Source organism: Zonotrichia leucophrys, chromosome 3 (assembly GCF_028769735.1).
Source record: "Zonotrichia leucophrys gambelii isolate GWCS_2022_RI chromosome 3, RI_Zleu_2.0, whole genome shotgun sequence".
NCBI classification, from domain to species: domain Eukaryota; kingdom Metazoa; phylum Chordata; class Aves; order Passeriformes; family Passerellidae; genus Zonotrichia; species Zonotrichia leucophrys.
In genome coordinates this window covers 38,563,637-38,587,780 of record NC_088172.1, presented here as the reverse complement: position 1 = coordinate 38,587,780, position 24,144 = coordinate 38,563,637, and the positions used below count along the sequence as shown (strand labels likewise).

The 24,144-nt window shown below is 44.6% G+C and overlaps 2 protein-coding genes across 7 annotated transcripts in view; one reads left to right on the top strand and one right to left on the bottom strand.

Moving 5' to 3' along the window:
• The window catches only part of METTL24 (methyltransferase like 24), a 45,412-nt gene extending 33,353 nt beyond the window's left edge, over window positions 1-12,059 (top strand). For all 6 annotated transcript variants that reach the window (XM_064707875.1, XM_064707876.1, XM_064707878.1 and 3 more), the window contains one exon: window positions 10,556-12,059. In XM_064707875.1, coding sequence (XP_064563945.1) covers window positions 10,556-10,870 — 315 coding nt within the window. In that variant the 3' untranslated portion in view covers window positions 10,871-12,059. The remainder of the gene's footprint in view (window positions 1-10,555) is intronic.
• Window positions 12,060-19,650: 7,591 nt separating this feature from the next.
• The window catches only part of CDC40 (cell division cycle 40), a 36,529-nt gene continuing 32,035 nt past the window's right edge, over window positions 19,651-24,144 (bottom strand). The window contains exons 13-15 of the mRNA XM_064707874.1: window positions 22,944-23,020; window positions 21,379-21,523; window positions 19,651-20,630 (exon numbers count right to left, since the gene is read on the bottom strand). Coding sequence (XP_064563944.1) covers window positions 20,453-20,630; window positions 21,379-21,523; window positions 22,944-23,020 — 400 coding nt within the window. The 3' untranslated portion in view covers window positions 19,651-20,452. The remainder of the gene's footprint in view (window positions 20,631-21,378; window positions 21,524-22,943; window positions 23,021-24,144) is intronic.

The window sequence follows — 24,144 nt, the reverse complement described above, 5'->3', positions numbered from 1 at the left end:
ATGCCCTCAGTAAGTGCCATGAGTTTGTATTCCTTGGCAGTATGGCTCACCAGTGGATGAAATTGTTTCTTGTAAAACAAATTCATCTGCAAAGGAGGATCTGAGAATGCTGGGTAAAACCCTAATTTAATCAGGAAGTGCTCATAGCTGTGACTTTGAGGGGACAGCAGAGCTGTGTTCAACCCCAGACATTCAAGTTATCTCAGACAAATTTTGTAAGAGACCATACTGTGTCATTGTTTGTTATGAAAAGAAATGTAAATCAATCTTTACATCCTGATTTCGATGTGAAGGCTTTAATTTACACTCTCTCTTCATGAAGATTTTTTTCTGTAACAACTTGGATAATTTTGCTTCATTTTATTGAGTAGGTTTCAATTTAGGATTTCAAAAGGAAAAAACTCTTCACCTGTTATTTAATACTCAACACAACTTCAAAACACTATACCCTGAAGAACACTATACCCTGAAGTCATTTTGATTAATAACATCATCTCCTCACAGGCAAGTAATTTATCACTTGCTCTTCTCCTCAAGTAGATATTATAGAATTTATTTTGTGCTACTTTCAGCTTTGAGAAGGCTGATGTGAAAGGACAAGTATTAAAGAAAGGATTAACCATTTTTGCATAAAATCAGCTCTGTTGGTAGTACACAAATTGATATAAAAGTCCAGAGAAAATGTGTAACAGCTTAGATGTACAGATCTGCTCTAGATCTGTAGATCTGCTACAGATTGGCTATGTGTGGCTTAGCATCATAACAAATGAGACCAGGTCTTTTGAATTGTTGCATCACAAATTCTAAAGTAAGTGTTTGGAATTCTGAATTCTTGGAAGGGTTTTAATTTTTTCTTTGCTTTTTATGCTTGTCTGGGGCTTTTCCAGAATCTCAATTCTAGAAGGATACAACCCGCACTTCATTTGAATTTTAGCCTCATTATTTTTACATCCAATTTTTCTTGTGCAATCAATGGTCTCTAAGCTTAAAGTGGCCCTTTTTCTGCAGCTGTTATTTACCATCTATATATAGCAGTGAAGAAGAGCCTTTGCTTAGCTGGGTTATCATTCTGGCCTTTCTAAGATTTCTCCAACATGAGAGATCCTCTATTTCCTGTAACATCTTATTTGTGTTGTGCTGCCCCTCCTGCAGCTGGAGCATCAGCAATCAGTACTATTCAGAAGTCCCAATGGTGTCTCTGCTAAGGCTCAGGCTGTGACTGCCTTCTTCCTGGAAATGTCCTGACTGTCCTTCCCTGGAAATGTCTGCAGTTACTGCTTATCATCTTGTTTGCTTTTTTTGTCACTCATCAGACTGTCTCCTTGTTATATCAGTTTCTGAATGGCACAGTAAAAAGAGTTTTGTCTCAGAACACTGAATTGTTTCATAGTGTAAATGGCTGGTCATGACCTATTTGCAGAAGGAGTAACTCTGCTCAGCAAAGTCCCATTTTAGCACTGCACCCTTTTGCACCAGGCAGATGCAATACCATAGCACTTGGAGCTTATAGTCTAAATAAATGACTGGCCACAGGATGGAGGAGCACAAACCTCACCTCCATTAACTTAAATTTCTATATTTGAGGTAGCTGTTGAGGTTCTTATAGACTGAAGCTAAACTGTTGTGGTGCAGTTTGTCTCATTCAAGGACAGACATTGCTGCAGCTTGAGCAGGATGGGAACCCTTTGTTTGGGGGTCTCTCAGAGAGCTGGCAAACCTTACTCCCCTTGCTGAAAAGAGGCAGTCAAGCTGGTGCAGATGTTTCTACCTGCAGTTGGAAACACTGCCTTCCGTAGTGTTGTAATAGTTGCCCCTGAGTAATCCACAAGCTCATGGCACACAGTGTTTCTTTCCTGCATGTATGTATTTTTTCATTTCAGGGATAATGAAATCAAGGTGGTGGTAGGTCTGTATTTGCTTAGTCAGCTGAGTCAGCTGCTGCCTGAAGTATTTTAATTGTAGGTAGATTGAAGGGTTTGGCTGCAACTAAAAGTGGGCTTGACAACCTCATGTTTCTGGAAGCAAAGATCTTTGCACAGTGATATACTGCTCACCACCTCTTGCTTTTGGTGTTGTGTGCACAAAGTGCCTCATGCACTTTCCTTTACAGGCTTTCTCTTGGTCTCTTACATTTCCTTTTGCCTCATTTAAATTCTCTCCACCAGGGGCACTTCCCAAGACATTGTTAAGAATATTGGTATTTCTAGACAGCGACCTGAAGGTGCTGTTCAGTATGCAATTGTCAGGCATGGAGGAAAGATCTTTTTAATGATACCATTGGCTGAATATGGTGCAATCCATAGCCTTTTCTTCCCCTAGGAAAAGGCCTAGTGCAACACCTGAATTGTAATGAAAGTGTTGAAGCAGAACTTATTCAGGTCATCTTTCAAAATAAGAAATAAAGGCACTTACAAAGGATATTACGGTCTGCTAAAAATGAGAAGGGAAGGACAATTTTTTTAGGGCTTTATTTTCCTTTTTTTTTTTTTTTTTTTGCTACCAGTGTTATGGTTGTTAGGACCCTTCAGAAAGAAATCAGGTAGGAAAATTCTGCTTTCCACCAGCTTTGCAAGAGGGCTGTGCAAGCTGTGCTCAATTCCACCTTGCTATTTGACAATTTCAGTGTCTAAGAGTTGCATTCAGAGGAGCATGGCACTGGCTGCAGGCACTGTGGGGCAGTGCACAGAGCTGTGCTGCTGCTGCAGGAAACCAGGCAGTCCTGTTCCCTCCTCCTGCCCAACCTGGAGCTCGGCAGGAGCCTGGGCAGCTTCACAAGGTGGTACCAGGTGCAGGTACCTGCTGAGCTCAGGCCTGTGTGCACACTCCCCAGCTCTTCCTTAGGCCACTAACCCTGGCTTAAACACAGTAATGTGAATTTTATGGTTTTATTTTGGCTGGATATCTGATCAGGGTGGTGGTCCATGGTGTGGCATGGGCTTAATGAGAACTGACAGCAACCCCTTTCTATGAGCATCCTGGTTTTCCTCCACTGCCCATCTTTCTCACAATTTCCCAGTGGTGTTGACACTGACAAGCACTTCAGACAAATGCCCTACTCAGAGCCTCTAGGAGCTTTCTAAAAAAATGTACTTTTTCTTCTCCCCACATTTGTCCTTCCTCCAGTCATAGTTTACAAGGTCTTGTCATTGGAATTGGCCATATCTCATTTCAATACTTTCACCTTAGTGTCCGAATCCTTTCTGGTCTCTCTTTTCATCTGACAGCAGTTTAAGGTTCCGTTTAAGGTTCCGTTCTCAAAAATTTGAAATCCAGAGGTCAATGGCTTTGCAGTTCTTCCTGCCCCTCCTGAATGCCTGTCCCAGATGAAATCTGAGTTGTGTGAGCATTTTGTGATGGTTTTTATTCATGTTTTCAGGAATGTACGTGCAGCTTTCTTCCTGTTGTGGTTGCAAGCAAATAGAAGGTTAGGCAGGTTGGCACCTTGGACCAGAAATGGAATGAAACAAATGGATCCCCATGGAGGGATGCAGTCTCAAAGGACTTTATTGCTCTGGCAAGTGCAGATGGGAACCAAGTCCTCCACCAGATTTAAGTGGAGCTACTTGGATATACCAGGGCTGCAGATTCTCATCCTGCAAGAGATGTCCTTTAAGGTGTGGTGAATGTTTTTTGAAGATGGGACTCTGATTCCTTTCTTCAATTACCTACATTTTGAAGGCCCCCATGGGCGCTGTGTTAATAAACCATAGAAAGCCAAAATGCTATTTACTCTGAGCAACTATTTTATGGTAGGCTAAGCCCTCTGTCCCATGCACTGCGTGCACTCACTTGCAAATCTTGCCCCTCAGGGCTTTGGAATCAATTGCTGCTTTACCATTTGCCTTCTATTGCAAACCTCCTGCACTGACAGCTCCCTTATCCTGCTGCAGTGTGCCTGACCTGCTGCTGCTGGTTTTCACTTTCAGCAAGACCAGGATAACGTGGCTTTATGCAAGCATGGAGCTGTGTCCCACCATCCGTGCTTGGTGCAGCACAAACAGACTGCAAATGTTTGTTCCCCTCTAATGAAGAGGCTGGAGGGTCTAGCATACACCATTTATTCTTTTGAGTAAATATCCGTTCCCACAGGCATCCAGCAGTGTCTGGCAGAGAAGACCAAATGAGCAGAAAGGAAAGGGTTTCCCCCTCTCTGTGGGGGGAGAGGGCAGCAGGACATCTCCTGCAGGACTGGATGGCTGAATGCACATTCTGCAAAGCAGCTCCTGCCCCCAACCAGGGCTGCACACAGAGCAGCTGCTGGAGGAGTGCATGCAGTGTTTAAAATGTCTGTTTGCAGCATGGGCATTGGCAAGCAGAGCTTTTGCAGCTGATCAGACTCTTAATTTATTTAAAGTCAGGATTTCTGCAGACCCCTTGTGGGATTTTTCCTACTTGGGCAATCTAGACTTTGGAATGAAGCACTGGGCGAGGGGTCTGGGTTGTTTTCATCTTTTAGTGTACAGCAGAAGAGCCATGTGAACTGGAAAAGGCAACAGGATGCAAATGGGAGCTGGAGCACAGTGTTTCTGAGCAGAGGTGCACACTTGTGAGCTGCTGCCACTCAGAGCAGATGAGGAGGTCACTGTTTGAAGGCTTATGTCCTCACAGTGACTTTTCACCATTTCCTCTGAGGAGGCACCACTTTGAGTCTTCAGCTAGTGAGTGGTGAGGTTCCTGTTGCCTGCTCTGGAGACTGGTCTCAGTTTAAAGAAACGGGGAACAAAGATCTTTGATGCTCAGTTTTTCTTGTGAGGGAAGGGCTTCTCCCTTAGCCAAGTCCATGTGCAGTGTGTGCCTGCTCCATGCAGGGTTTGCAGAACCTGTTCTCTGGGTCATTGTACAGGAACCTTGGTCTTGCTGGGTAGCAAGCTAGATAAGATGTCTGGCTTTGAGATCATTATAGTATAGAGCTAGCTAAACCCATCAAACCTGTCTGAAAATCAATTTAGCCTGGGGACCTGTATTTTTGTATGACCAGAAGATGATTAACAAGTGACCTGCTGTCTCTGACTAGTCCAGTGTCCAGCACAAAAGAGGAAAGATGCCAAGAACTGGTCCCATGAAAAGAATGATGTATGTGGTGACAGAAGGCTACAGGTGAAAACTGTGACTACCTGACCAATTGCAGCCAGGGAAAAAGGATTTCAGGCCATGCTGATCTTGTGACTCATCTGGGGGTTGTTTGTCCAAAGATTATGTTGTCCATTGGTAAAGTGGCATTAAAAGGAGCCTTCTGCCAGCTGAAAGGTCTCTTCTCTGTCTGTCCACTGGAGTAAGAGTCTTTGCTTCACTGGTCCAGTTAACTGGACTGGATGGGGTCTATGTATCTTCCATTCTGGAATGGGTCCTCAGAGAGTAATTCTTTCCAGATGGAGAGAGTATGTGGGAAATGTCTTGGCATCAGAGACCAAGGGAAGAGCTGGGGAGTTGAAGTGCCAGGTTACCCCCAGACTGGGGCTCTGAGGCTGTGTGAAGGAAACACTTGGGCTGCCAGCATGGATCTTTCCTAGGAACAATCCCCCATGGGAAAGCACAGTGCTCATAGCACTCCTGAGCACACAGCTGAGATTGTGCCTCTGGCCTGTGCTGGGTGGGCTTCCTGGATGGGTGCATTTGTCTGGGGCCATTACTGCATCTGGCAATCTGTTCCTGCACTGATAGTTGGCTGTGAGAAAGTTAAATAAGTTTTTAAAATATTATTTTGAAACATTTTCTCTGATTTAAGTAGCAAACATAGTATTACTTAATATCCTGCTCCTGCTGTGTAATGGGTTCATGGAAGCACATCCCCAGAACTGGGAGAACAGACTGCCACTTGTGAGGCTGTGGAGAATCAGTGATGAGAGCAGAGGTATGAAGCTTGCCTGCACTCACTGCAGGCTTTCTGTTTCAGTGATGTGGATATTGTATGAGTAACTACAACTGGACAGTTGCCCTTTACTGTAAAAAAAGACCAAAGGCCCTGTAAGCACCCAACTGCACAAATCAGCTTTGTGACTTTGATGCCTTAAGCAGATTCTTGAAGACGTGCCCGTTCTGTCACACTGGGAGTGGATAATCTCAAATGACACATTTGTTCCAGAGCCAATTTGAAACTGGCTGTCCAGACCACCAAGAGAGGTGTAAATGTGAGCAGGAAGGAAGGGCAGTCATTTGAGAGAGAAGTGCTGCTGGTTGGGGCTGTACATCGCTGCTCAGCCGTGATTGACTTTCCTCCCGATTTCGGCACCTGTGCTGCTCTGGCCAGGCCCCCAGCAGTCCTGGTGTCCCCAGCAGATGGCTCAGAGAGAATCAGGATGTTTCCCCTTCCCACTGCTCTCAGGGAGCATGGGAAGAGACAGTCACAAGCTGCTGGGAGCATAATTTGCTTTTAGGCTCTGTGGCATCCTGGCTGCCATCAATTACAGCCTTCACTAAGAATAAAAGGAAATGAAAGGAAAGGGACTTTACATCCAAGCCATCTCCTGCTGGTGAGGACAGGCTGTGGATGTATTTTGAGAGGAAAGAAAATGAGGGAAGTATCATGCTGAAAATCTGCATGTGGGAAAAGGATAAGAGGGAAGTTACAGTTAAACAAAGCACACCCAAGCACCTGCTGTTACCTGCAAAGACATGCTATCAAAATGTAAATTAAACAACTTTCTCTAGAGTTTTGTTTTCTGAGAACAGAGAATTGTATTTAGGGAAAGAGGGGGAAAACTGATGCACAAGCCAGCAGACTTTTTCTTGCTGTACAGCTGATGTCAGAATGGTAACCAGGTATCACAGGGAGCGGAGGAATATTTTTCTGTTGCACTGTGGGAGCAGCCCTGCAGTTCAGGAGGCTGAGGTGGTTCTGAGATCTGTCTCTGTGCCTGAAAGCTGTAGCCAGCTCTCCTCTCCCTCCTCCCAAGCTTACACTGCAGACCTGCTCCCACAGAACTGGAGGGATCCTCTGTACCTGACCTGCATTTGCTGGTTTTGCCTTTCCTGGCTTCCACTTCCACATGCTGAGCTCATGCTGGAAGTAATACAGCTAAATTGCTTCCTCCAGCTACTCACTCTCAATTGACTCTTCTCCACGGGGAGCTTTAAATGATGCCCATGGGGCAGCACAGCCTGAAATCCCCGTTAACCCTGGTGTTTCAAAAGCGGCCAAGGTGAACAGAGCTCAGATCTCTGCTTTAGGAAATGATGCACACTTGTAACAAGTCATTACCCTAAAAAGAAGAAATGAGCCTTCATACAGTGTATGTTGACCTTCACTAAGTAAAACACAATTTTTCAGCTGTGTTATGTGCTTGGTTGTGCACGAGCATGGCCCCCTTTTTTTTCTTTTTCCTCCAAGTGTAAGTGGTGCAATGCTGCAGTGCTTTTTCAAGGGAGCTAAACTGAGAAAACATTCTAAAATCCACGTTTTTAACTTTTCTGTGATAACCTAGTTAGTTCATGGAGGATAATAGGATTTGTGGAAGATAAGAGGAACCAGCCTTTGTGAGTGTTTGAAACTCACTGCCATACTTTACCTTCAGGCACTGTAGATCTTTGCCCTTCAGGATTTATTCACAGCAGCAGACTCCAGCTGTGCTCCCGGGTGAATTAGAGCTCTGAATTTATAGATTTGCCCACTAATCCTTTCACTGACACTTTGGATCAAGGCAACTGGAAGGTGGTAGTGCATTTCTTATCGGTAGTGTGCTGCTTATCACCAATGGTAAATATCTCCTGAGCTGTCTAATCATCACAAAACTTGCATTTGGTGTTAGCAGGATGCTGGTAATTTGCTCAGATATGCCTAAACAGAGCTGTTCTGCCATTCATTTTGCACTATCCATGGTATGCACTGGAGACTCTGGGCAGAAAGGGACACCTTGCCTGGAAGGCAGTCATGAAATTTGGTGGGTTGAGACAGGTACCTTCCTCCCTCCAGGTTTCTGTGCAGTGCAGGGCACAAAGAGCAACAAAGAGCCTCTGGTTTGTGTATGCAACACATCTTCACTAGCTCGTGTTTCTTTCCTTGTCATTTCATTGTGTGTTGAAGCTGTTATTGTGGTAACTCATTTTCTCCTACCGAAACACTGGTTACCAGCCACTTTTCAGATCAGTTTTGCAAATACAGCACAGAGCATACAGAGTGCCTGCTGAGCAGCCAGAGCAGCAGTTAGTGTCACGAGAGAAAAACAAACAAACCTGAAGGACTGGAAACATTACCATGGGAAAAGATGTCCTACTGATGCCATAAAGTAAGATCATGGGAAAACAAAACCAAATGCCTAGAAACATTTTTTCCCCTATCCATCCACCCCCTCCCCCCCCGAAAAAAAAAAAAAAAGGTTTGAATGATTTGTCTGCTTTCAAAGTTACATAAGTCTCCCAGAGATAAAAATCTGTGGTTTGTTAAGTGTGGCAGTGTGAACCCTGTGGTGGTTGCACCCATGTGGAACCAGCTGCCTGTGAAACTGCACTGCAGGTAGAGATGTGAGTTGGTATTTGCAAAATAAATAACCAATTTAAATGTATGAAGGAGAACAAGTGGGCTCACCCACCAACTGAAATGTCATGAGCTGCTTCATTTAAATTCAGCCTCCCCTTGAACCCAAAGGAGCGCTGCGTTCAACTGTTTCACTGACCCGCGGACAGACAGACTGACAGGCCCTTTGTTAGGGGGGCAAGTTAGGAAATACCAGAGCTAAGGTTGTCTGTGCAGCCTTCCTTTCTGCTCCCCATGGGCACATACCACAATATGGGCTTTAATTCCACAGTCCCTCGGTCATTTTCCACTGGCCCCCTGCCTCCTACAGAGTGAAGGAGGCACAATGCCTTCTTAATGAGCACACAAGCGGTGGCTTGGCTTGTTAGGATTCACTCTGTGACCATGGAGCTCATTCAAGTCCTGCTCTGAAAATGTGGTGTTTTGTTTCCAGCTGTTTTACAGCTTGTTCCATGCAAGTCCCACAGCCCTTCATGCGCTCAGCCCCTGTTCAGTGATTGCCACCCTTGTTTTACAGACGGAGACCGGAATGGGCAAGTGTCCAGCACCTACAGATTCCTGCCATGCCATGCCATGCCCATCCACAGTGCTGGGGCACAGCCCCTGAGGAGGGCTGACGTGGCTGTGAGCCCTGCACCCCAGCACCTCAGCCCCTGGCACCTCCAGGCAGCCATCCATGGAAGCAGGGAAGGAGGATGTGGCCACCCCTTGCCATGGCCCATGCAAAGCACAGCTCTGGTTGGGCTGGAGAGGTGCTCACAGCACAAGACCTGCCCTGTGCCCAGGGCAGAACCCCACAGATGGGACATGGCATGCATGGCACCAGCAGCTGCCCTGGCATGGGCAGCTCAGGAGAACAGCTGCCTTGGAAGTGCTTTTAAATTACCTGCCCAAATTTCTCTCCTATACCTGCACAGGTGCCTTTTTTGATATTGCCACAAGTGGTTAAGGTAGAGTGCCAGAGAGAATCTGGGGGTTTTGTTGGTTTCATTTTGGTTTTTTTTTTTTTCCTGGTTTGATTTTTGGGGATTTTTCTTTTTTAATTTCCCCCACCTTTTTTTTTTTTTTTTAAATTGGAATTCTTGACTATATAAAGTCTTCAGTTTTTCACTTCAAACCCATCTTGAGTGCGAGCAGATGGGCAGAAGCATCAGCTCAGGTGGAACTGGCACAGGCAAACCCTACTCTCATGGTGTAGGACTTTCCCCTGCTGGGCTCTGGAAAACAAGCTGAGCTCTGCAGCTTGTGACCACTGCTGCGCTGTGGTCATTGTTTTCTACCAGGTGTGAAATGGTGATGAAATGCTCTTTTTATGTTAAAGCATCAGCTTGCCTCCCCCAGCTAATCTCCAAACAAAGTCAACCCACAGCTGTGAGAAGCTGGATTGCTGAATATCTCACTACAAAATTAAATAATGGTCTAAAACTAGAACATGGTACTTATCTGTTGGATCTGTTATTCCTTTCAAACACCTTCATGTCTTCTTTTCTGCTGTGCCTTTTCCTTTGGAGGAGCTGCCCTTAAAATCCTGAAGACTCTTTGCATAGTTATCCTTTGTTTTGGTCCTCCTCTCTCAGCATCTGTAGCAATGCCTGCAAAGCTGCAGCCAGCAGCTTGGCCAAAGGCAGCTGATCACCTGAGCTGCTCACAGCGTTCATTTTTTGCTTTGCTCTTCTCTTGCACTTGTATGATGCATGTAGAACGTGGCTCATGAGCACCTTACTCAGCTATGGTGCAGGTAATTCCTGTTAGTGGATTTGGGTCTGTCCTTTGGTTCTGTTTATTTTTTTCATAGCTGTGATGCCACCCAAGAATTGTGAAGGAACCTGTTACATGCTTTGGTTATAGGAGGATTTTGAAATACACAGCTCTTTGACCCTGAGCTGGAGGCAGGAGGAAAAGGGCTATGAACAGTCCAGCATGAAACTCTGTGTACTGCTGTGTTAGTCCTCTGAGACTTTTTGATTTATTTTTTTAATACAAAATGAAAATCTATGTGTATTGAAAAATGGCCAACCCTAGCCTCAGATGTTATATAACTGCAAAGTTTCTTGTTTTCACATAGTAATGGTGCTTTTGTTGCAGATTGACGTCCTCAAGGCAGACGTGGAGAGCGCCGAGTGGAAAATTTTGGAAAACCTGATTCTGGAAGATGTTGTTGAGCAGATAGGACAGCTGGTCTTTGAGGTGCACATGCACTGGCCTGGGTTTGAGGTCAGTGGCAATGACAGCACCGTGGTGCGGTACTGGTACAGCCTGCTCCGAGAGCTGGAGCTCAAGGACTTCAGGCTTTTCCATACCTACAAAGACTTATCAAAACCACAGATGTTTCTGAAAAAGGAAGCCTTCAACGCCAGTAGCTGTTACACACTGAGCTGGGTAAATACAAGATGGAAATAGCAGAAAGGAGTTTATGATGTGTGATTGCAAACCATCTGGTCCTGGAGCGTTATTGAAGAGGATTTTGGTGTCACTGGCTAAAGTTGCTCAATATGCACTCGGTGACTGCTAACAAAATGAACTGGCTTTTATATTTATATGTTGTCAAAAGAACTGGCAATAGGGGAAGATACATTGTATAGCAATTTATTTGCCAGTGGGTACATTGTCCCATTGAGGACAGGGGTTTCTGTAAAGGTTTGTCTAGGGGAGCATGAGAGCATGGCTTTTCCAGGCTGCCCCATGCCTGAACATGCCAGCAAGGAGAGCATCCCTCTGGAGCTGCCCTGGGAAGCTCTGCTGACTGAGCTGGACCAGCCCTTGGGCAGGAGAGTGCTTGGGATGAGGTGTCTTTTTAAGAAAGTGTCAAGTGTTACTTCTCTGTAAAGTGATCATCTTTGATTTGCACCTTTTTTACTGAGGCCTTGTTTGCTATGGAACAAACTTTAGGCAAGAACAGAATGTTCTTGAACCCACTGGCAAATTGCAGCTGAATTTGGCAGAGACAGAAACCACCACCAAACTAAGTTCCTACCTATTTCTTTGGGCAACTTCTGAATGCCCTGACTTATGTTTTTTAAGCCAGTCTGGCTGCAGAAAGTGACTTCAACGCTTCTGACATGGGAGACGATGGGACAGAGACACAGCTGCTGGATAAGCTGCTGCCAGAGCTCCCCTTCCTCATCCTCAAGAGCCTTCAGCCACAGAAGACAGGGCTTCCCTAGTTCATCTGCTCAAAGAACAGCTTGATTGAAAATAGTCCTACAATGGCTGCAGCAAGTGGTTTTTGATCTAGTGAAATACATGTAAGAGACAAAAGTGCAACCTGGTCTTTTTTGGTTTGGGGTTTAGTTGAACATTTCCTGGTGCCTTTTCCAGTTCTGTGCCTCACCACCTTGCCTCTCCCTGGCATAAGGAGGCCAGACCCTGCATCTGCACTGATGCTGGCAGAGGTGGTGCCCTGGACTGCAGCTATGCTGGGGTTCTGCACACTGGAATTGTCTGCAGTGCCCCTGGGAGCCTTTGACATTCCCCAAAGAGCTCAAGAATGGGGGGAGATAAAAATATATAGCAGGTTGGATTTTTTCTTATCTTTAGATGAATTTTGATATTAAACTTTTCATTAAAATACAAGATGTCACCACTTTCATGTCTTTTGTATGTGGGCTTTTTAACTGCCTTTGGTTTCCAACTTCTCCAAGTCTGCAGCTTCCTCAAGGGAAGTGGTGGAGGGGGAGATCCTGATCTCTTCTCTCCAGTCACCATGTCAGGACATGAAAAAATGGAATTAAAAAAATGGAATTAAACTGTTTTAGTGGAAGTTCAGATGGGTTGTGAGGAAAAGGTTCTTTACCCCAGAAGGTGGCCAGTCACTGGAACAGGCTTCCCAGGGAAGTGGTCATGGCACCAAGCCTGTCAGAGTTCAGGCAGTCTCTGCATGACTCTCTTACTAACCTGGTTTAGTTTTAGATGCTGTGAGGAGCAATGAGTTGATCTTGATGATCTTCATTTGATCCCTTCCAACTTGAGATATTCTATGATTCTATAAAAGTAGCTCCTGTTTCTGCCCCTGCACATCCCACCTGGGCCAGGGCTTTGCAGACGCCCAGGGCAGGGCAGTGTGGGCGCCCACTGTGTCCTCAGCTCTGCATCAAAACCAAGATGACCTGATACAGATGTGTACAATTCCCCATGTCCAAGATGTTGAGCACAGCACTCTCCTCAGGGCTGAGCTACCTATTGCCATCCCTGAACCAGGTAATGCACAATCCAAGAGATCCACAACCTCTGGAAAACGAGTAAGAAATGCCTTCTTTGTGAGAGCCAGCCTTGCTACAAGCCTCATACATTAAGTACTGAAGTTGTTTAATGATGCAGAGCCACGAGGAGATTCATCAAAATGCAGGAGGCTGCCAGGGTTTCCTAAACTAATATCTGGTGTGTTGGAATGGCCATGCTCGCTGCACTGCAGAATGGCTCAACTCCCATTTTTCAAATAATGGGGTGGCAAAAGTCCAGCTGCAAGTCCTGATTTGTTAATGAAGTATAAAAATATGGATTCCTGCACTGCGCAGGTTTTTGTTCCTAACTAGTATTAGAGTAAGTAGCCTAGTAGCTTATTATCAGTTGTTTAAGAAACCAGTAGAAAGAGGCTAAAAAATAAATTACATGACCTCTCTCAGATGTCAAAATTCAAAACAGAAGCACGTCTTCCATCATTTATTTCCCTGAAGTAGTATAGTGATATGCAAATTAAAGAAGTGGAGTAGAGGTCCATCCTGGTTCTTTGGTTAGTGAGGGAGATTAATAAACCCTCAGGTAATCTCTTGCTTGGGATTGCCAGGTAGTATCAGAAACACTTCAGGCTACAGCAAATACGTCTTTGGCCAAAAAATTCCAATAACTATGGTAATTTTAAAGAAAACCTTATCTCTAATACAGGGTAGATAAAAGCCATTTATCATTCTGGAGGTAGTTATGTGATATTATAGGAGAAAATGAACAGTGCTTATTTAATGCACTCTGTGCTTTTCTACTTCACATCTCTTAGAGCAGAGTTACAGCTTTCCTTTCTGAGGTCTTGCTTTATGCACTTACCCCTTCTCTTTTATTAATCTCTTTTACCTATAGAAGAGACCTTTAAATGAATTCAGTTCCTGTCTCCTGATGGCTGAGCTGCTGGGTGTGTGCCCAGGGACACAGGGCAGTGCTGGCTGGCTGCTGCAGTGGACAGGCTGCTGCTGAGGGGTGTTGTGTGGGGCCTGTGTCTACCCACTGCCATACCCAGGCACAACTGCCCCTGGCCTGCCAGAGATCCTCTCCATGCAGTAACCACAGGCCAGTGTTGCCCTCCACAACTCTTCCCAGATCACACCTGCACAGGAATCACCACAGCTTCCCCCTTCCTCAAGGGCTAGGTACAGAGAACACCATTAAAACCAGTGCGGACAGGGCATTCTGCCCTTGTAGCCACAGCCTGGAGACTGGGAACTGCATGGCCATGAAGGAAGTCAGACTCAGCCCCAGATCTACTCAGCATCACTGTTGCAGTGTGTTTCAAACTTCCGAGTCCCTTAACCAGGTGTGCCAAAACCCACCCTCCCCCCCTTGCCCCCTTGCTGAGTGAGTCCTGTCAATCAGGCTTAACATTCCAACAAGGTGTTGTGTGGTTGGTCAAATTCAAAGGATGCCCCTCAGGCCTGGGGGTCATTGGCCTGTCTAGGTGTCCCTCGCCCCTTGAGACCCTGGCCCCCCCTCCTGGTTGGTGGCTCACCTGTCCCCTCCCCGCCCCTCCCCCTGAGCTTAAAAGGTGAGTCCAGCCATTCTGTGCTCGCCATTCTGTTGGAGGTCTTCCCAAGATTCAGACCTCTGTAACCATGGAATAAACCACTGCATATAACCCTCCGGCAGAATCCGTCCTTTTTTCTCTTCACCTTCGCCTGAAGCCTCTTCCTAAGGTAAACGGAGTCCCTAACAAGCCTGGACTTGTTTAGTGCCCAGCTGAAACCACCGGCAAGCTAAAAGTGTCTCTGGGGTGATCCACCACAGAAGCCGCCTCTGGCTCAGCAGCAAGGGTCAGACTGGCCCAGGCACAATCTAACTGGTAATATTGGGATTCATATTCCAATACATCACCATTACAGGCATTGCCCAGCTCTGCTGTCCCCAGGTGCACTGGGCATCCCCCCACCCTCTCTGCAGGCAGGTGCATCAGCTCTCCTGAGCAGCCAGTCCCCTGCTTCCAGCCCAGGAGCCTCCTCAGGCCACTCATGGTGGCCACAGCCAGTGCCAACCCCACCTAACAAAGATGTGATGACAGGTCTTGTTCCTGATGTGCAGCCATTATTGCATCAGTTGGACAACTCCACCAGGAGATGTTTCAGGTTGATCTAAAGTGGATCCTCACAGAGATGACCCAGGGGTAGGGGCAATTCTACTTGCACAAATCCTTTTGTGGGGGTGAGGGCATTTCTCTTTCAGACAGGCTCATAGTGATTTATAAACCACATTTGTGAATCAAAACTTACAGATGCTGTCCATAAGCAGGTGAAAATGAAGAGAACAGATGCCCCTCAAACTATCCCAGCTGATACTGCAACATGAGCTTTCCATGGCGAGCCCATGACAGCACAGAGGGGAATTTGTTAGAACACTTAAACACTCCTCCAGGAAAACTGGGCCCCTTCTGGATGTCACACTAGCTTCCTTGGAGGTTCCAAAATTTGCCTAAACAAAGGTCTGACCTCCTGCTGCACTCCAAAACCTGTCATTTATTGCATGTACTTCTGGCCCCAGGTTTTGATCCCATTGTGACTGTGAAAGGTTGTTCTTTGAGCGCCTCTCAACTGTGAAAGAACAAAGAAAGCGTAAAGGGAACATATGTCTGGCCTTTCCTGGCAGATGCCAAGAAGACATATCACCCAGTAGCACACCTGAAGAAATGGCACTCATTCTCTCTGGTGAATAATTCAACAGCTGAGACCATCTGGTTCATTACAAAACTTTGATTTCATGAGCTTCATTAGCTGCTCCCTTGTCCTTGACAGGATACTCAGGGTTATTCAGTAGGAAACCACTCTTGATTTTTTCCTGCTTGTTAACACAATGTGACATTTAATTGCAGTCAGTAGAGACCTGGTTTAGTGGCAGTGGAAGTTCAGAGCTGACCTACATTCAGAGATATTTATACCTGCCCCCCTCCACTGGATTTCAGGGGCAGCATCTGCAGAGCAAGCTTGGCCCTTGAAGGGAACCACCTGCAGTAATGAAAGGGTCTCTGCACTTAAAGAGAAGTCCCTGTTCATGGTGCAGTTTGACCTCATGGAAAGAGTTTTACCTGCTTCAGAAGGAGACTTTTGCAGACAGCCCATGTTACATCCCTTATCCCAGTAGGCAGCACCTTGCACAGGGAGGGCAGGAGCCTGCTGTGCACTGCCTGCAAGGGATGACTCAAATGTGAGCACCAGTGCCACGTCCCTGCTCTTTTTGGTGGATTACCAACATACATCTTTGAGTTTAAGCAGTTTTCTGAAGGGAAGTGCAGTGGTATACACAGTACAAAACTGCAAGTAATGAAAATGCTTCAGTGTCTTAGCTGGTATTCCCCCCACTCTATATTTGAAATTCCATTTCTGAATCAATCACAAACAATGTGAAACCCACCCTTGCATCCACCTGCAGATATCTAGAGTGGAGCCACCACTGAGGGTGCCACTGCCCTTGCAGGGAGGAGGGGACAGGTGCCTGACTGGTGTCAGAGCTCTGAGGCAGCAGCAGCAGCAGCTGTGCCCTAAGAGAACCTGTGTCTCTCCACCAATATCAGCCAGGAGCAGCCAAGACAAAGGGACAAGGACTTTCCCAGACAACCCCATGCTGACCTCTCAAACTGACTTGCCAGGCAAGGAGAGGCCCTGAAATGACTTCCAACTTCTTCTTCATGCAAGAAAAATTGCTCCAAGAAACATGAGAATCCAGAATCTGAAGAAATATTCCATAATGTTATTCAATTTGTTTAATATTGGAGGAATAATGACTAAAAGCAAACAAAATCCACTTGTTCTGCTGCCCCAAGGTACTCCCAAAGCATCAGCATCAGTGCAGAGAAAGGAGTTTGCAGCAGGGAAGCTCTTCTGATAAAACTCAGCAAGGTTTTGGAAACTCCAGGGAATGGGCCTTCCTTCTTTTTCCTGTAGATGTCTGGCCTGACAAATGATTTGAGAGTCTCAGTTCCCTTTTTATCTCCAAGGAATATTGGAAGGGATTATTGTTTGAGAGAGAACATGAGGAAAGAGCAGGACTGTGTGGGGGTGCCAAAGCAAAATATGAACAAGGGTCCTGAGGAAAGGCTTGGGGTTGCCTGGGGAAATCAGCCTGGAGCAAGCTGAGGTGGGAGGTGAAATTGTTACAACTCTTCTAGGACAGGGCATTTTTCTTTTTTTTCCCCCTCTTAACATCATTTTACAAGAGTTTAAAGTCCGCCAAAAAAAGAAAGACTTATTACACAATTAAAGAGTTTAGCTGGGGAATAGGAGCAAGACACCAACTGTGGGGCAATTTCGCTGGGAGAGTGGGAAAGATTTGCAGCTCCCAGAACTACGTCTGGGTAACTGTCAGTGGTCTTGAAGCTCCATAAAGTTCCTATTACTGAAATGACTCCCCAGAGGATGTGTGTTGCTGTCTTCCTTTCCCAAACCAGAGAAGCAGGCTCAGTTAGCCTTGACATCTTCCAGATTACCCAAAAAAATGCCAAGGCCTAATGAGAACCTCTTACTCTGTTGACCAATGCAGCAATGCTTCATTTGAGCAGTCCCCCCAGAGGCATGAAGCACAGCAGGGCAAAAGGAGGCTCAGAAAGGCTCAGTGCATTTAACACATTTTAAATATTCTGTCATGGAAGATAACAAACAGGTCTGAGGACAAACTTCCAGCGTGCCTGGTGAATTTACAGGTCCATGGCTCGCTGAAAGTTATTGCAGCTTGTTTCTGAAAGCTTCAAATTCTGCAAGCAGCTTCTGTAAACATAACCCTGCCACAAGTAGTTTTCTCTGAGTGCTGCAAGACAGCCGTGGTGTCTGTTTTGCTTATCAGCAAGCCTAACAGCAAAGCCATGTTTTCCTGCAAAATATGAGGCATAAAATTTTGAGTGTATGCTAGTTAAGTCAACCTACAGTAACAAGTCCCTTAAGTAGTCTCCAGAGGAACAACCTTCCTGGCAACTGGTTTTTTCTGGAGTATAGGTTATGCTGTTTATAAAGTGTTCCAAGCAAAACTCCCCTCCCTCCTCCGCTCTCCGCGTGTTCCCCCCGTGCAGGCTGCCTGTCATATGGAGTCTTCCTAGCAAATGGGAGCAGGATTCTGTAATAACCAGCTGGAAGAAAGAAGGAAAGTACATCATGTTACTAGGCTGCCCGAGCTGCAATGCTCCCTGTTTAAATCAGCTGTTAAGGACCACAGTGTTAAACAGGGTACCGAACATCTGCCTGCTACTAAAAATTGGATTTTTCCAAGACAATCTTGGACTTTTCTGGATGCACAGTAATTTCGATGTTTGTTCTTTGTAATGAGGGCAAAGACTGAGCAGCCCCATCTTACTGGGGACAATTATAAACTCTGAGCAAGACAGATGCCAAGACCATCTGCTTCAAGACAGCCAGCCTCCTTACCAGCAAGATGCACGAGGATATGTGGGCTATTTCCCCCTCTTGTATATGAAAAAAAGTCCAAGAAAAAGCTGGCAAAAGGTCAGAGGAATGATCAATTTTCCCAGACAGAAGAACGATGGAGATAGTTGACTGACCTGCAAAACTTCTGGTATAAAAGCAATCTGTTTTAATGAAAGCAGCAACATATTGGCATGTCATTTCTGAAATCTGCAGGTGCATGATCAAGGGGAATAAAAACCCAATGCTGTGATGGCAGCCCTGCAGTCCAGCTTTGCTGTGTCCCCTCCTGGCAGTGCCACACACTCACTTCCAGCCCTCCCGGGATGTCCGTTCAGCTTGAATCACTGAGCCGCACTCTCCACCAATGTTTGAGGAAAATGAACCAGGGATCTCCACATGCACTCCTCACTTTTCTCCCAATGCTGACTTCCCCCTGGATCTGTCTGCTCACAGGCAAAGCCCAGCATAGAGTCTCAGCCTAGACTTGCTCTGACCAACCCCTGTAACAGACCAATTTCTGGTCAAACATGAAATTTTGACAAGATCAATGATTTGATTAGCTCAGAAAGAAATCTCCTCCCAGGTGGCTGCTGGAAAAGCAAGTCTGGACTCACACCTCACTCACATACACATCTATCCTTGTGCACAGCAAACTAGCTGACAACCTGAGCTTTGCAGTTTGCAACAAGAGGGAATTATCCTCATGAAAATTCCCCCTGCAGGCATCAATGCAGATGTGAGAAATTCCACAAAAGATTAATGCAGTGACCAACTGGGAGGGACAAAGGATTTTATCTGAAAGTTTCTGGGGAGATTTTGATTCTGGGCTTGCTGCAAATGTTTAATCCCAATTTATCAACTCCAGCAGAATTGATTGAAACATTTTTTTTTACTCCAAAGACAACAGCCAGTATATGACTACAAGAGCTTATACACTTATTTTCATATTTTGCATGTACTATTTTACAAGTATATATCTAAAGTTCAGCATGGTAGGTGACACATGGAAAAACACAGTACCAAAAACACAGCCAAGCACTTTGTGTATTATGATTTAAATGGTTTTAAGCATTTGGGAAAGGTGTTTCTGATGTGAAAGCCAGCATGTGTTCCTATGGGAAGATTTTCTATCAGCTCTATTCCTCTTCTCCTCCTTATTTCTCTGTACATATAAACTGTTAACAGTCAGGGCACACTGCCACATATCCATTTGGGAAATGGATTTGAAGGAGAAAATCAGTTCCAAATTTCTCCAGCCCGCTTTCTCTTGAAGCAGCACCTGGCACACACCAGAGCTCAACTCCCAGCTCAGGAATCAAACCCTCCCTCTGAAAAGCACATCAGAAATTCATCCTCTGCAAGACAACAGCAGCCCTTTCCCATCCACATGCTGAAGAGCAGAGGAGCAGGAACAGCCTCTCCCAACAGAGGATCAGTCCACAGGACATGCAGATGAACACTGCAAGAGAATGAGTTTATTTGAACACTGATACAAGCACACATTAAAATACCAAATGGAAGGAGATATTTTATATGGACACTGCAAGACAGAAAAATTGAATAAAGATAGGCAGAGTTTTTATAAAAAGATTTATTAAAAATAAGTTCTTTAAAGAGAAAAGGTGTCACATGTATATACATTAAATTGTCAAAACCTTCATGGGGCTTATAATACAAACTATTCCAAACAGAAAAAGAGACATTAATTTTTTTTTTTTAATATGTCATGCTTATTGGAACAGAATAGCATATGGGAAGACAAAAAAACACCACAGCACACAACCATTACAAGGAAAACCCTGAAAATGAAGACTACTGGCAAAAGTGAAAGTGAGTAGCCTCATGATTCTACAGACAGAAACTAAGACTATGAACGGCATCTTCAGTTGATAGAGTTCATCTGACAACTGCTAGCTTCCAATTAATTCTTCATCTCTAGTGTGAATTAGCAAATCTCAGCAAGTGGATTTGTGCTTATCTTTTCCAGCTCTATTGCAGTAGGTACCAAAGATTTCTTCTTAGGAAGAAAGTTAGACAATTGCTGGTTTTCTCTTTAAACTCCCTGACAGCCAGAACCACAAAAATAGTTTTTCTTAAAATTATATTATTTTACAAGAGTGTTTTGCACAAGCAGAGGCGAGACAAACTGGCACATGATTCTGCATGCTTCAGATGACCTCAGCTTAGCTTCTCATTCCCAGATGCCACATTTAGAACTATATCCTTTCACTTGAGTCTTCTGAATTTCCTGGTGTTTAGTGCATATATACAGAGAGCTGAGAACTGCAGTATTACAATGTCTACCCCTCCTCACAGCAGAATGCACTCTAATCTCAGATGTATGCAGGGCTTGCATCTTTTGGTCTCTGCAGCACCCCCTCTAGTCCCACAGTTTAATCAGACCATCCCAGCCGCACGTGATGACTTTGGATGTTTCGTGTGGATGCCACACTGCACCGATACAGACTTTGTCATGTGCTTTTAACCTGCTGTAGAGTTTTGTTGTCTTCCAGTCCCAGATGTTCAGTTTCCCATCTGCATCTCCAGATATCACATAGCTGTATCAACAGGAATAAAATGAAAGTTGTATCGTGTGTGCATGACATTGCATGCTATTACAAGCAGCAACTGAGCAACAGTAAAGAGCTTCCTCCAGGGAGCTTCCCATCTGACACAGCCTGCAACATTCCTGCCAAGGAATTAGCTTTCAGGCTGTGCTCTAAGAGCACACAAGTCCTGCAGAAGGTGATCCATCAACTGTGAGGTAAACGTCCTAAGCAGTGTGATTATACCCTGCACGGTGTGGCTGGAACCCAAGAGAAAGTGCCACAAGTTTCTCTAAAATTATAGACACTTTTTCCTCCAGGTTTGCTGAGGTAATTCCCCAGTTTTTATAGTAACTTGTATCTTATGTACATACAGTACTAAATGTATGGGCGTATTACTAAGCAAACAGGAAGAAAGAGATGGTTCTCTGAACAGTAAATGAGGATATCCACACCAGACCTAGGAACTGGGCAAACTGGGTGAGTTCAAATCCCAGATACTCTAGATGAGTGCACATTGTGGGAACAGACCCTGCACAGCACACCATGTGCAAAAAGATGGGAGTCAGATGTGGAAGCCTCTCTCAGTCCTATCAGATGCTAAGAGTGAACTTTCTGTTCTGCTGCTTGGCGAGGGAGCTCTGCCCAATGCTGAGCTAACGGGACTGTGCATTCATGAAATGTTGCAGGGGATTCAAAAGAAAATTTAGAGTCCATACTTGCAAGTTATAAGATGAAGTTCATTCCCACAAAAACTTACCTCATATCAGGTGAAAAATCCACTTGACAAGCATAGCCAGCTACCATGTGACCTTTGAAAATTTTCTTTTTGTTTAATCTGAATCTGTTCTGAGCTCCAAAAATCAAGATTTGGTTATCCATTGACTGGCAAGCCAACCACTTCCCTGTAAATGCAATAAACAAAGGTGGTGTCAGGATGCTGCATCTGAAGAAACAGACCTAAGTGGAATGTTTTTAGAGATTTTGACATTTTTTCTTGCACTGTCTGAATCCAGATTTTCATTATGTAGCAGGGATTTGGGTAACAGCTGATATTGTTTCTGCCTGCCAAGAGTTGAAACCTTGTGTTTGACAGGCTTTGGGATGCCTCTTCCTACAAAATGCACTCAGGACTCTACTAAAGCTCTGACTGCTCCAGCTCTGTGCTGCATCAACCCCACTGGCTTCCTGTCAAGTTTTTAAGATACTGTGTAATCTTGCTGGTGGCACATAATCACATAACTCAATGAGGGGAACCAAATCCATCTAGCTGCACTCTTCCTGATCACCTGTTTTGTGGGTGCTCTAAGGAAGTCACCCCTTCTTTTCTTTATGGGAAAATAGGTCTAAGGTAGACTGAGGAGTTTGCAACTATGTAGTATTCTCTGCCTTAATGGAATGCAATTAATAAAGATATTTTAGTGAAAGAAAAATTGAGGCTTTTCTAATCATAATTTCATCTCATTTTGCATCTTGGCTGTGCATTAGCTCCTGCCTGAGAATCCTTACTGGATGTGCTACAGGACACCCAGAACAGAAACTTCTGTCCCAAACTCTGCATATTGGCACTGCCTTTAAAGTGTTTTATGCAGTGACAACATAACATTGGCTGTGTAACAAGTTGATCAGCCTCTACTCAGCCTAATGGGATTGTTAACAGCAAGTCTGGCAACACTGTAATAATGGTGATACTAAAGTTATTTAAATTTGGCCAAAACAGATAACAGGAATTTTGCCTTGTTAGAAGGATTTTCACTGATTACTGGAAGCACTAAACAACTATCCTTCTTCAGCATGATTTTAATTGAAGAACATAAACAGCAGTGAACATGAACATACAGAAACACTGAGATAACTTGGGATTTCTCTTATGCAAGAATTATTTGGACTACATTCATAACAGAAGGGAACAAGATCATGTACAACATGAGTTTCTACTTTAACTGCGGCACCACAAGGATTGCTGTACTTGCTCAACACTCTGCCACCATTGTTAGTTCTCTGCATTCTTGCTCTTAATAGTTTAAATGCAGAAAAGAGCACATGGTAGCTCTATGGAGAGTCCTTTTGCCTCATCTGGATGAAGGCCTAATTTTAAACTGACACAGTTACCCTGATATAAACCCTCATTTTGACATACTTGCTCTTTAGAATTTTAAATCAAAACATGATCCAATCCAATCTTGGATTAATTGCACAGAGTGACTGGGGAGGGGTTAGTCTGAGGTGAAAGGAGGATGCAACACAGCAACATCACAGAGATAATAATCAGTAAGAGGTGCCTATGTAAATAAGGTCTAAGAAGGCAGTAAAGTGTTAACCTACCATTTGGAGACAAAGTCACGGCTGGCATGGAATGCATACTTGGCTCAGCTATGTACTTGAAGTCTACAGGAATGTCCCTGCAAAAGGAAGAAGTATGTGTTTTATGAAGACATGGAGATGTTCCAAAGAGCTGCTTCAAGTCAGCTGATTTATGTGGCAACTGAACCATGGAGAATGTATGGTGGCATCCAAAGGAAGAATATGCAAAAATCTCAAAAATATTATGAATGTTCACCCAAGAACTCCAGATGCAGAGCCATCTAAAGCATAATCTCTGAGAATGTGAATTTACTCCAGTCAAATGTGCCAGAGTCTAAATGAGAGTAATAATTCTAATTGTTAAGAGCAAAACTATAGCACAAAGTTCCTTTATTGTCTCCAGGATAACTGCAGCTCTTACAAAGTTCCTATTTAGATAGCAAGAACATACTGACATATGCATGGATCTTACTGGAACATCTTACTGACTTGAGTTTTGTTTTAAATCAATACTTCTGTCTCTTTTAAATTCCACTTTTTAAACATTTTTTTAAATGAAAAGAAAAAAGGACTCATCTCTTTGACATGCCCTTTTCCTCCTGACCTCCCCAAATGGGATGCCAACCAAATTCCAAATATTCACAGCTGAACTGAACGCTGAACTCCCCAGCTCAATTGCATAAAGACTGTGCCAGTGCACGTTCTTAACATACACTGTCCTGTACACAGGCCTAGGGTAAAAACAAGGACAGTCTAATCCTCACTCCACAGAACTGCCCTTTGGTTTTGACTATATAAATTGAATTACTAACGGCTTGTGCATATTCACAGTATTCCTCCTACCCTGCACTGGAAGACTGGAAAAAGGGGAAGGCATGTACATGGCATTCTCATTAAGCAAAAGAAACCTCCAGCAGAAAATAGATTTGATTAATGTATTCTGCAGAAAGCACATGCAAAATGTTCTGTAGCGACATGAATTAATACAAAGGGGATGTTTATGACTCCATTGTGTAATTGACAGAGCAGAAGGGCTGCTGGGACACTCGGGGAGCGGAGAGCGTGGGTGGCTGCCTGTCCCAGCTGCCCCGGCCTTGCTGGATGGCAATACAGCCGGCATTAGCAAGGTAATTAGCATCCTGCTTTATTGAGCAGGAAGTTATTTCCCTCATCTCCAGTTCAGCAACACACAGGGGCAGCAGGGTGAGAAGCTGCTCTGTTG